Here is a 14,234-nt window from a genome sequence, read left to right as displayed (position 1 = left end):
GGTCAGCCGGACCAATAAATTTGAAATCTAGGTGGTCCTTCTTGAAGTCAAGTGGTCCTTAAATTTTTCAAACAATTTTAACTCCAGGTATGATTTTAGTAACTGGTTACAGAGATAATAACTTATATTAATAAGTGAAGAAAACACACATCTTAAATGTTTTATGTTTTTATTCAGATTAATATATTATGTTTTTATTCAGATAACATGTTCAGTCATTAAAGAGAGCAAAAGTCTATATGATTTCTGTTGTAATGTTATAAGGTCATTGGCATGTTGTTCGTCATATTGCTCATCATCCTGATCTTCTACAGATGTAACAGTATCATCCAGAGCTCCAGCTTGATCTGCCAGGATATCAAAGTTCACCAGCTGAATATCATCATTCTCTTCTTCCTGTGTCACCAGTGTGGCCTGGAAGAAAACATTATATAAGATAAAGCTTTATTCATAAAATTGGTTGAAATTACATTTTTTATAAATATGTTATACACAAATTATTATCAAGTCTACAAAATAAATTAGCATGACATCAAATTTACCTTCTGTCTCCCTTTATCATTGAAATAAGGTCTTCTTGACCTGATGCCAGAGTTCTCCCATATCTCAAGTGCTGGCTCTGGGTTGAAATCCTCTAATTCGTCTCCCTCAAGTGAAATTAACATCAAATCAGTTAGATGTCTATCACCCAGACAAGCCCGCCAATCACTCTTTTGCAGCTTCATCCTTAATATTAAAAAAATGATAATCTTTTTTGGGACAACAGGATTTATAACAAAATATGATTAAACAGTTTATAACAATATTCCTGTATTTACAAAAAAATGTTTAAAGTGGCACATATTTATGATTACCATGTAAAATTATTTTAATTTGTTTAAAATGTCTTTAAAACTATAAAAATAGAAAAAATACCTGCTAAAACTCCGCTCAGCATCCACTGAACAAGAAGGTATAGTGAGGAGGAGACTAACTAATTTGAACAGACTTGGATAGTCACTGCTCATTGATTCCCATAGCATAGGCCAAGTCAGTGAATGAATGATTTTCTTCTTGCTGAAATGAAACAAACATCGTACATGATACTTTTTGTTTCCATGTTATTGGTCTGACAAGGCAATACTTAATTATGATAAAAGAAGAAAATTAGTCGTTATTAAAGGAAATAAAATGTATTAAACAACCTGATTATTTTCAAATTAACCAAATACACTGTTATTTGAAACTTCAAATACCTATTGAATACATCTGTTTTGAAACGGATCCATTCTGTCTCAACCATCTCAACTTCACAACCTGACGCAATAAGGGCCCACTCACACAATTGTGCCATTTGAACGACCTCATCATCACCAAAGTCACCTGCATGATGTTTTCAATAAACATTGGTAAATATCTCATAAAAGGAAGAAAACGTAATATAAAAAAAAGAAAAGCAAGTTGAATTAGTTTGATTATCACTTTCATTGTACATGCAAAGTAAATCATTACTTATTTAGTACATGCAAATTATACCTACTTTAAGCCCCAGTCACACTAGAGCTTACGACCAGTGAAGACCAGTTCACGATCACCAGTGACCTCTGGTCGCGGACAATCTTTAAAACGTCTTACGACGGTCATCGGTGATCTTTGGCAGTCGCAGGTTATCTTATTTAGGTCTCACGACCAATTTCAGTCGTAGAGAGGTTTTTGAGCTTGCACAAAAACCTCCTTGCGATCAAACAGGTCGCTAGTGATCTTATAAGGTCTTAAGGCTGTCGCACGATGGTCGTTCGGAAGTGCGACAATCTTACGACAGTCTTTACAAATTGCCACTAGTCACTGATAATCCTAAGTAGTCTTTAGTAATCGTGTGATGGTCGTACGACAAGTTGTAGGTGATCGCATGTTATGACATGGGTAGTCGTAAGTAATCCCAGGCAATCTTGAGACCATCGTACGTTTACTTATGACCTGTCGAACGATTGTCAATGATGACTTGTCTTACGATACTCGCAAACGTAAATTTATCTGTGCAAAAATGGTTTTGATCGCAGACAATCGCTGATGATCGTCAGTTTTACAAGTCGCCGGTGGTCGCAAGTAATCGTAAGCTCTAGTGTGACTGGGGTTTAAGTCACCATCAATGGAATCAGGCCAGTTCTTAAATTCTATAAAGGCACTGCTCTTGAAAAACTAAAGATCTCCACTAAATCTCTCTTCTATAGCTGCAACAGTTGACTGCAGAAGCTTAAATCTACTGGCAGGTACAACACCTTCAAACTCTGTCTTTCTCAGATAAGGTCCAGCACTGTTATAATTAGTAGGGGTTAGTAAGTAATGCTACTATAAGAGATAAAGATGAGGACACCATACCCTTCATTTAGTTCTTTTTAAATTTGAGAGTTGCAAATTAATTATTGCCTGATTTATACATCAAAATGTAATATTTGTTATCATTACAGCAAAAAAAGTATGTGTATCCTCAAGAAAAACAGAAGGTACAGAGTAAAAGCACTATGCAGTTAGTTATGTTCTAAACTAAAAAGCAAAAAAGCAGAGACAAAGATAGAGATATTAACAGATATACATGTACAGGACTTGGCACTTACACTTCAAATAAGAATTAAGCAACATGCAATTAGTGTGTATATTTCAGCTATTTTACCTTGTATAATATCTCTGTAACATTGATTTTGCAGATTGCAATTCCTTCCAAACTTCAGCTAAGGTAACATTATGTTTTTGTATGATCTCAGTCACTTTTCCCAGACATGAGACTAAGTCCATCAAAAAGTGTAGCCACACAAGGACCTCACGGTCTTGAAGAAGTTTCAGAAAATTCCTTGCTTTTGCAGCCGAGTCTTTCCTACGAGTAGGTCCTGTTGGATCCTGCATCTGTTTTTACCAGAATATGTATTAAATGAAGGTTTTAGTTGTATATTAAATCAAGATGTTAATATTCTGACACCTGTTGAAATTTATTATAGCATTCAAAACAAGCTTGTTTCACAATTAAAACATAACAAAATGGCACTAAAAATATCTTACCTCGTTCAGGTGTTTAAGGATAGCTTCTCGTCCTGTCAAAATGTGCTTAATAGCTTTCATGGTGTGAGGAAGCCATCGAGTACCCCCGACTCTTGTTGGCACAACCACGTTGATACCCAAAGATTTAAAACACCTGGTCAAATTTGCTCGGTTTAGGGGACTCAATCTAGTACTAAACTATATAGTTATTTATTTATTCATTTAAAAGAAAGGAATATCATTCAATTATGAAATTTGATACTGATGGAATATATTTCAGGAATTGTATATTCACATTGTTCTCTATACTGTATCATATCTTGTAAGAGTTTTAACAAAATGTATAGGATGTTGAAAATTTAGGCAAACTTTCAAAATTGGTAGAATAATTTAGTATTTTATTTCTATATCTCTTACTTGTAGAAAAGGTAAAGATTTAACAGCAATGCTTCACATTTCTCATGTATCTTGGACGTCAGACGTTTGGTTGCATCTTTAAAACAAAGTTCAAGTCTGAAAAGAAATATATGCTAATAACACAACTAGTCAAATTATATTGAAATGTCACTTTATATGTCATTAGAAGTAAACTGTTAAAAGAAAATAATACATAAATGATATGTGTAATATTTAGCTTTTACTCTATATCAATTAAGACATAAATATACAAACATGCTCAGGTAGAAATTGTAAATTATAGATAATTAAGAACTTTTTTGTTCATTCATAAAACTAAACTAACCGGTGAGCAGAGCAATGGATTGTATAAATGGGGCGTGCACTTCTTTCACAGAGTTGTTTAGCCAAACCACTCTTTGCACCCAACATTAAAGCAGCAACATCGCAGCCCATGGCTATGAATTTCTGTGCCCAGTTATTGTCAAATCGCTCATTCATGATTTTCATGATAGCATCTGTTATATGCTTTGCATCTGCTTTTTCAACATGTCTAAGCCCAATGAAATGCGTTTCAACCTGCAAAATAAACACGAAAAACAAAAATAATTCAATTATTTTTTAAAAATAAATTTTGAAAAGAAGCAGACACATGCCTGGGCTGCCTTAAAGAACATTGACAATGAAATTAAACTAATCGTGAAAAACGTATCATAATAAACTAGAAAAAAATAAAAAACGGTTTATTTATGATAACACCGGATGAATACAATAAAACAAATTGACCATGCCGAAACAAATTGCAAATTGTAAAAGGGAGATCATTGTGATTACCAACTAAAGCAGTTTGATCTTAATATAATAAGCCAGGAAACAAACGTATTAATTGTTATATCAACGCCCCTGTCAATATAGATTATTAAAATATTTTATGTTTAACAAAAAATACTTCAGATAAAGTAATTGTACCTTTCCCTTGGCAGACGATCTCACAATTATGGCCTCAGCCTCCTTGCTGGAGCAATCAGTACTGCCATCACTGATTATAGAAAAAAAATCACTGGCATCAAAATGTTTGTCTTGCTCCACCCTGATGGAATCAGCTATTGATTTCACAAATGTTTCACAATATTTATCGGTAAGGTATGTATTCCCAATATCAATTCCCTTCATTTTATCTAATTTTCCCATTTCCACATAGTCTGTATAGGGTCTTCCAAGTTTAGCGACATAATGTGCATTTCTTATCAAAATTTTTACCTTACTCCTGGCAGCTGAATTAATCATTTGAATGCCTGTGCTCCGTCTGATTCAGTTGGTTTTTCTTCCCGTTTTAATCTTTTAACATTTTCCTTGTGTTTTGTACTGTCTGCATGGATGCCACACTGGTAAGACCTTAGATGTTTGTTGCCTTTTACAAATGACCCAGTGGTATCATATCTCTCACAAATGTCACAAAATAATAAATCATCTCGGCATACTAACCAAGAAAAGTTTTTTTGCCACGACTGGTCAAACTTACGTTTTCGAGATTTTTCATACGCTCTCTGCTGTAAAAGTTGTTCTTCTTTTGATTTCGGGCACTTTGGGTCAGGTTGTTTAATCCCTTCTATAAAATTCCACATTGTTTTAACTTTATCGTAGATAAAAAACACAAATAATTTAGTTTTGTCAGCTTTTGTTGTTGTTGTTGTACATCGGCAAACAGGCTAAAGTTCGTACGCCGTTCCGTGATTGGAAAAAAACGTGACGGTCAGACCGGTTCCGTACCCGGTACGTGTAAACAGACGAAAAACCACTCTTTTCGAGAAATAAGATAAAGATAAAAGGATTTTTCGTCACATATAACACTTTCAAGGGATTTCTCACTCATTTTTATTGAAAAGAGGTATCCATCTGACCAGAAAAACCAAGTGGTCCAACGAACCAGCTGCTTGGAAAGTCAGGTGGTCCTTGACAAAATCAAGTGGTCTCGGACCACCGGACCACCGCTTATGTCGAGGCCTGGTTCAACATAAACATATTTATTCTATACTAGTATTTTCTTAGATAATTCTGTATTTTAAACACATTTTTTGGCCCATACTTAATATGTATCTTACATAATATGCATATGAACAAAGATCAAAGATTTTTTTTTCAATAGAAAGACCAGTTTTCTCATTCACGAAATTTGTTCCTTATTCCTTTTTCAAATATTTTTGGAATATCCTTATTTAGATTTGATTATTCCGAAATCAAATAAGGAATAGGGAACTAGATCCTGATTCCTTATTCAAATCTAAATAAGGAACAGCAAAATAAGTATTTACTAGAACCACTCTGTAAACACTGAAAAAAGAACATATAAATCTGCATTAGAATTGGAAAAATCAATCATCAAAACATTGCATAAAATCAACTGCATGTAAATACATGTATTTGGAAAATATGTCAAACAAGGAATAAGGAATTAGATACAATCCGAAAAAGGAACAGAAGAAGGTAAGCAAAGATAGCAGTTGTAAGAATCAAACATCAAAAGGAACCAGTTCCTTATTCCTTATACAACTCCGAATAAGGACAAGAGAATATACGCAAAGGTAGGAATACATCAGATGTAGTTATTTCTCATAATTCTGCATTACAATTGCAAGGATCAGTCATCAATATCATTGCGTAAAGCATCTGCATCAAATTATATTAAAAAACAATTGTTGAACTCGAATAAGGAACCAAGTCCTTATTCCTTATTCACCTCCAAATAAGGAACAGAAGATGATACGCAAACAATTGCAATTACCTCTGATAATCTGTATTAGAACTGGAAGAATCAATGATCAAAATCATTACTAAAGCCATCTGCATATACAAGTTTTGAAAAAAAATGTTCAAGTCGAATAAGGAATAATGAACCAGTTCCTTAATCCTTATTCAAACCCAAATAAGGATTAGAACAAGATACGCAAAAAAAGACAACAGTTGCGATTATTTCTAATAAGATGAGATTTCATAAGAACGATTGCTTTGGCTAACTTATAAAACTGTAAAAAGAGCAACTGGCAACACATTCACCAACTAACTATTCTAACAACTTTGTCTTTTGAATATGCACAGGGTATAGAGTGTGGCAACCTAGGCGTTTTTAGGACAGAGACACTCTCCCAGAGGTGATAATTGTCAATGTTGAAGCACGTGTATTCAAGACAAAGATTGGAGAGGTTGTAACCGTTGGCCCTAGTAGCAGGTTGTAAAATTCACATTAATATAGCTTTAAAATAAATCATTCGTAATGAATTTTGACGTACCTAAGATAAACCAAAAGCTCCAAGTTGAGCCACCAGAAAAGGATTTGCTTTTATATTACAATGGCCAAAGTTGTCATTTAGAATATCCGATATCTTTATCATTTTGCCCATGGAATAGATGTTATCATTGTGGTCATTATTTCATGATCCATGTTTTGAGGTTACATCGCACACGTGTCACTGCTGTAAAGACGATTTATGATTCATTCATTTGTTGTTTAAATATGGAAAGAAGGTTTAAGTGCTTAAAATAATAAAGATCGTGTTTATATTCTGAAAAAAAAAACAACTGTCAATTCCGTAAACATATACTGATCAACAATTGGACTGTTGTAGTTTTGCACGAAACCTTTTATAGGGATACGGTTACAATTTTAATCTCTCAAATTCTAACATGTTTTTTTTCCAGATATACCGTGTTTGCCGTAACATATGGGAACGGGAAAATGTGAATTCCATGATGGCTCCTGTAAGCTATATGATGGGCTGAAAAATAAAGTCAAGCCAAAAAAGAGAGAAATGCACGGATATACTCAAGTTCGTGCACTACTGCTTCGTGTCATTGAAAGTAGTCAAAGTAATACTTTAAATAGGTGAACATGTGTTGTTCGTATCATTTATCACATATAACTACAAAAATGTTGAAGCTACTGTGAAGAAAAATCATAATTACCATCGGCTTTTACAACGGTTAACTTAAAATTCCTCCAATTAATGCAGTAGTTGAGTTTAAGTTAGTGAACAATTTCATTTTTCATCTTGTTTGTTTTTTTCTACAAAATGGTTTGAGCTTTGCTCGTATCGTATTGTTAATGTAAGTAAAATGTCTGTTTTTCTATTCTTTTATGACATATTCTTATAATAAATAGAGAATATTCAAGTTTTTTCTATAAATACATGATTTATTTTCATCGAGTGGTATGAAAATAAATATTTCATGAGTGGCGGTAGCCACAAGTGAAATATGGTAATTTTCATGCCACAAGATGAAAATAAATCATGTATTTATAGAAAAAACTTGAATTTTCTGTTTATTATATACATTTTTCTCTTTTTTGACATTAAAATTTGAAAGACTTTCCCTTAAATTTTGTGTACTGGCAGAATTTAAAAGAAAGTAGTCCGGCAAGACACCAGTGAAAATACGGAAAATATGTTTCACTGCAGTGAAAAATAAATTTTTACAGTGAAAATACGGAAAATGAAAATATGCATTTTATTTCATCAATATTTCTCAATATTTCATTTATAAGTATATAATAAATGTAAATATTTTGAATGAATGGTATACAAATGTAGCTGATAATTGTTATTTTTCTATTATGTATAGTTGATGATAGTTAATAAAAATATCCTATTCATTATTCTACAATATCCGCGATGATCTGAAAACTGTTCGTTCAATTATTATTGATAATCAGAGAATAAGTAATACCATTTGTAATATTACAGGATCTTCTGTAAGTGTTCATGAGTTTATTAAACGAGACGTCGGAAAAATCATGTTCTGTCGAGTTTGTTTTGTTTTCAGAAAACAAATGTAATCATTCCAGTAGATCAAAAACACAAATGAGGAAGTTTTTATAATAGGACCAAATCACTTACACCCCTAATGCCCTAAACATTGACCTTAAAGTTACAAACTTGGACAATGAAGTTAGCATACGGCCTTTTGTTTAAACTGTGCTAAAAGCAGTACTTATTGTTTACACCATATAGAATATGCATGTATGCTGACAAACTAGTTCCTTATTCCTTATTTGACTTGACCATTTTTTCAAAATATTTAGATGCCGGGGCTTATGCAATGATTTCGATTATTGATTTGGCAATACTAATGTAGATTTTAAAAGAAGTTCGTGCAGTTACAGTATCTTCTGTTCCCTTTTTCAGTGTTACAGTGTGGTTCTAGTTTACTAATCAACCATAAATATCTTTTTTGATATAAATACTTATTCTACTGTTCATTATTTAGATTTGAATAAGGAGTCAGGAACTAATTCCCTATTCCTTATTCGAAAAACTAATAAGGAATAGGGAAATAACTTTATATATACATTATAACATAAACAGTCATGTGAATTGATTAAGGTCATGTAGGTAAAGAATGGGCGCAATCCACTGAAATATTTAGCTTCTCAATATCCATCAAGTCGCGGAAAGGGCACCTGGCAGGTCAAGGTCAAATCATCGTACCAGGGATGATTGGTATCTTTGTCATGGATTAAGTCGGGAGGGTTGTGGTCCCATCAAGGGTCGTTTGAAAAGATGCCTTGATGGTGTCACCTCCCCCTGCTACCGCCTACTTACGAAGAACAGGAATTTCGGAAAAGATCAGCGTGAAAAAATGTCCCTTTTGTGGCAACAGTTGCGGACCGGTATGGACGCTGGTGTATTTCGAACATATTGTTCATAAAACAAAAAATAAAAAGATTTGCACGAAGCGCTTGACATTAGAAACACGCGTAACACTTAAATCCAGTAAATTTTGTAGTGGTAAGCTTGACAGAACAATACAATTTAAAAAATTACGTTGAAATCGCAAACAATCATGTTTTTCAAAATGCACGCTCATAAAAGTTTTTTAAATGCTTGTTTAAAATCATTTATTAAATACCTTTCAATTGTTGCTCAGGTTTAGACAATAAAACGATATTGCAATTGAAGACTTAACTAAATTATTCCAAATATGGACATCGCTTTAACTTACAGTGCGTAACTCGCTTAGTCAAAAACTTTAAAAACTTTTTTTTGTATTGTTAATATGGATTTACGACAGGATTAATGTCAAACAAAAATATCACTATCATCATTATCTTATCAGATTCTGGCTCAATGTTAGGTTTTTTAATTGTGTTAAATCGTTAATGTTTCCGGTAGCATGCTCAATTATGCACATAAACATTAATAATACAAAGACTTAATCTCTAGATGGTGCTTCATTTACAATATAGCTCGTTAATGTCCCAATCAAATTGAAAGGGGTGAATCTAAAGGATTGTGTTGTTATATTTTTTTCTGGTTCTTCAGGACTATTGAGTCCAGCACTTTTAAGTGTTGAAAATTAAGTACCGATAAAGCCGGTGCTAGCGGGCGTTAGGAATGTTGCACTTTTTCATTATCCCTCACCAAACCGAGTCTGCAATTTTCATGTAATTTTGCTGTGTTTAATGCTTTCGAAGGATCATTATTTTCCAGATCTTTGTGGACTTCATCTGAGAGGATGTCTCCGCTGTGACGACATTGCTTGATAAAGCTGAGTTGTTAAGGTCTTTAATTTGAATCCATTGTCATCTCACCGATGTGTGTTCGAATACCGCCATGGACCTTGTATAGTTTCATTTGAGGACGTTATCCAGCACGTTGGTTTTAGTATTCAGTTGGCGACCTGGGCTTCTTACCACTGGCTCTTGTTGCTGGGTTGTGTGGGGGCTGCGTTCGTTGAGCGCCGCCTTTCCTTGTTGATCTAGTTTATGACTAACAATCTTACCTATATAAATGCCAAAAATGCTCGCTTAAAGCCTATAAAAGTCCGATGTCTTAAAAGCGGCCTAAAGCTTTTTTCTTTTATTTATTTATATATATATTTATTTATTTATATATTATTTATTTATATATTTATTTATATATATATATATATATATATATATATATATATATATATATATATATATATATATATATATATATATATATATATATATATATATATATATATATATATATATATATATATATATATATATATATATATATATATATATATATATATATAAATATTTATTTATTTATTTATTTCAAATAAAGTATTTCAGTAATCTTATCTGGGTAAGTACATCATACCACTGTGAGGAACAGCGTTCCAAGAGCTATTTGTAACACACCAGTGACGTTCGTTTCTAAAAATAGAAGATCGGAAAACGAATCGTCCCCTTTAATAATTTAAATATAGTGAGCGGACCTGTCGATTGGAGGCACAGAGGGGTTTCCTTATTGTTTATATATTTTATCGTCGGAATAGTTCAGTTTTCACATTAATTCCCTTAACTTAATTTGACTATAATATATTAAATGTAATCTAAACATAACATATTTAACCTTTACAAAAGCTGAAGGTCGCTTTAAATAAAACAGTCTTAATGTCCAATTACAATGGAAAGAAAACAATACTACAAATATGACATTTTTAATTTGCAGTGTCGGTGTAATGCTTATAAGAGACCGTTGTCTTAAAAAAGACGCTCTTAATATCCAATTATAGTCGTAAGAAACAATATCACTAATCAAAACTAGACAAGACTGCTGATTTTCAAAAATCTTCTCTGTAATGTTGTAAGTTTAAAAAAATGTTTATCTATGAGCAATTAGAAATTAATAGAAACTTAAAACAAATATGTTTTTATTGATGATTTTGTAAACCATGTATTGTTAGTATTATGATTGTTCCTCTTGGAAATAAATATTAATGTAGAATTAGGTGTTTTATATAAGTTATCCCAATATTATTTACTTCTTAATAAAGGACGAATATTTACGGTGGCACAAAGGTGACATGTGTGTGTTTTTATTTGTCTCGTGCGCACGAGATACTATGTCGTGCGCACGAGATACTATGTCGTGGCCACGAATTACTAAGTGGTGGCCACGAGATAGCTAAGTCGTGGCCACGAAATACTTTGTCGTGGCCACGAGTTACTAAGTCGTGGCCACGAGATAGGTAAGTCGTGGCCACGAGATACTCAGAATATTACAAAAGTAAATAGGTTGTTCAACACATTCTTGCAGTACTTTCGTTTGTTGACACTTAACTCTAAAAGCAACAATGTAATTATCGAAAGGGAGCTATTCACGTCAAGATGGCCCATTTTCTCGCGAAAAAAGCTCCTATAGCATGGACACTTTTGGGAGATAATATTTACTTTAATTTGATTATTTAACAGAAAATGTATTTGGTAAATGAGATAAATCTTAGTTAATGATCTTACTTATACGAAAACGAAGTTGTAAGTCAAATAATTAACGAGATATTTAATAGTTTAACTTTAGACAGAAGTATGTCACCATAAGTTTGAAAAGGACGAGGTAATACATGAAATTAAATGCATACTAGTTACTAGTCGACATCCCCGTCATTTTCGTGTTAAGGTGACAACGGAGTCAATTATCACTTAAAATACCTAAAATGAGATTTTTTGCTTAGTAGATTTATCAACCTTTTCTGAACACATTCGTGATTTAATTTTGGAAGCAGTTAGTCCAAAAAATGTGTTTTTTTAACGTTTTAAAACGGTACCTGTACCATTTTTATCTGCTATTCGCGTAACCTGTCAGTTATCGATAACGCTCCGCCCCCTGTTGAGGCATCAATGAGGGAAATCGGTAGTTCCATATATGCGTGAATTACCGGTCCATACTACTTATATTTGTTTGAATTCATGTATCGTACAAATACCGTACATCTTTTATGAATATCTTTTACCTTTTATTTAGCCTTTTTTATAAAATAAGAAATTGTCGGCCAGTGTACGTAACATAATGTATGAAACAAATAATTAAGCATAGCGGCAAATCGCCCGACCACGGGGTTGATTAAAAATATAGTTGCTAAAATATCCATAATGTGTGAAAATAATTTGTCTGTCCCGTCAATCTGATAGATATTACATTGAGTTTATGGACTTTTGTACGGATTCAAGGGCTTGCTTTACATTCAACCTCGTTTTCTAACAATGTCAAGTAAAACAACAACAAAAACAGACAACATTTTTTATGTGAACGCCTATATGACTTGTGGTAAGGTGTCCCTGACAAATTTCTAAACCATTTTAGGTTGTCTAAGATGATTATTTCTCAATTAATCAATAAAAAAAGATAATGAAATATATTATCAGTGAATGCTTTGAATAAATTGTTCGCCAGTAAATCGAACACAGTACTAATAAACCTGGGACAAAGTATGGAATTTATTGATTTATTGTATATCCCAGTAGAAACTGGATCTCTAGCTATGTCGTGCAAGATGATACGTGTATTCATGATAATAGAAGCCAAGAAGGTCAGATCATAATGATCGAGTGATACCTTTTATTTCTATTAAAATATGTGAAGCATTCATATCAATTTGGAGGAAACAATATATAATATCCCGTTCTTATTTGTACATCTACCATGGACTTTAAAAGACCGTCAGAAGCTCAGTTTTTTTGTTATTTTAATTTATATTTTAACGGAATTTCATACACGAATACACAGACAGAGTGACACTGGTATATTATAATAATAATGATGATGATAATAATAATAAACTTCAAAAGCGAAACAATGAAATACCCCGCTAGCGGTGCGCAAATACGTTCCATTTCCCCCCACCGAGTGCCTCAAATTTTACCGAAAGTCACGTGACATGTGTGACGACGGTAAATCACGTTAAGATTTGAAGAAATTTCTGTTATAAACTGATATTAATCAGCAACCTTTTAATTGGTCAGATGTCACTGGGCCATAAAATGTTGTTAGAGTATGTTACCGCAACTTGTGACCCTCTCTGGTGCGATATTTGTGTATTATGCAATTATTTAGCGTGAAACGTAGGGGTCCGAGAGAGAACAGCCGATTTATGACACTTCGTTTGATGCGGGTCGGACTAACTTTGAATCGGCATAACTTTTTTAATAATCAAGCAATTAACATGCGGTTTAAAGCACATGAAAGGGAATTCATTTACGGAGGGAACCGTGTCAGGGATTTTTGTTTGCTCAATCAGCGACTTAATTATCTTTAATTACGTAATATGTGTGGTGAAAAAAGTCGCATAAAATGTTTGACGTTACGTAATATTTTTTTGAGAAAAGATAGAAAAAATTTGAGACACGGTTCCCTAGATATTATAAGTATGTTTATTTTCCAAAGGTTTGATGACAAAAAAATAAAAAATGACTTTGATATGACGATTTAAAATTTTAGGATTTTTATTAAAAATCAATCATTTACAAAGGCATTTTTTTCAAATATGTTATTTTTTATGGTGATCAACGACATTTAATGCACAAAGATTAAATAAATAACAATTATTACTGAAATAAGTTGGTTTAAATGACATTTATGTGAGTACCACGGAAAGTGTCTGTTGTCACCTTAACCTACGTTATTATAAATTATTATTAAGTTTATTACCCACTTCATGATGGGGAGCTTTAATCGTCAAGTCTGTACATTTGCTTTAAAATCGAATCATGTTGTTGCTGAACAAAGCTCGTGTTGTTGATAAATAAAGCTCCCATGGGCTCTTTTAGTTTTAAATAGACAAACATATCTCTTGGAAGCTATATTTGTTGATGACAAAGTATATATTCTATGAAAGTTTGGTGCTTTTTACCACTTTCGTACAAAATGCCTGTTTATGTCACTTGCATAGCACTCGAAAGCTAGCTATCTCCCAGCGCCGTATCAAATGATACTCTAAATTCTTTCTATATATTTCCATATTTCTCCAGCTGATACGACCATTCACCATTCGGAATTGCATTTTCTATTTTTTTT

General features: G+C 32.9%; 1 protein-coding gene across 1 annotated transcript; it reads right to left on the bottom strand.

Annotated features, from left to right (window-relative positions):
* Window positions 1–1,235: 1,235 nt before the first annotated feature.
* On the bottom strand, window positions 1,236–5,399 carry LOC132747088 (uncharacterized; the record flags this gene model as incomplete). Its single annotated transcript, XM_060736398.1, is given in 6 exon segments — window positions 1,236–1,362; window positions 2,651–2,880; window positions 3,034–3,199; window positions 3,430–3,525; window positions 3,755–3,987; window positions 4,378–5,399. Coding segments are annotated over 6 exon segments (1,047 nt in total). The 3' UTR covers window positions 1,236–1,358.
* Between the last annotated feature and the right edge of the window lie 8,835 nt (window positions 5,400–14,234).

The sequence above is a fragment of the Ruditapes philippinarum genome, unplaced genomic scaffold, assembly GCF_026571515.1.
Source record: "Ruditapes philippinarum isolate M1 unplaced genomic scaffold, ASM2657151v2 ctg6544_1_1_1_1, whole genome shotgun sequence".
Classification (NCBI taxonomy): Eukaryota; Metazoa; Mollusca; class Bivalvia; order Venerida; family Veneridae; genus Ruditapes; species Ruditapes philippinarum.
Note: the sequence above shows the minus strand (reverse complement) of the source record. Positions and strands in the feature narration are given on the sequence as shown.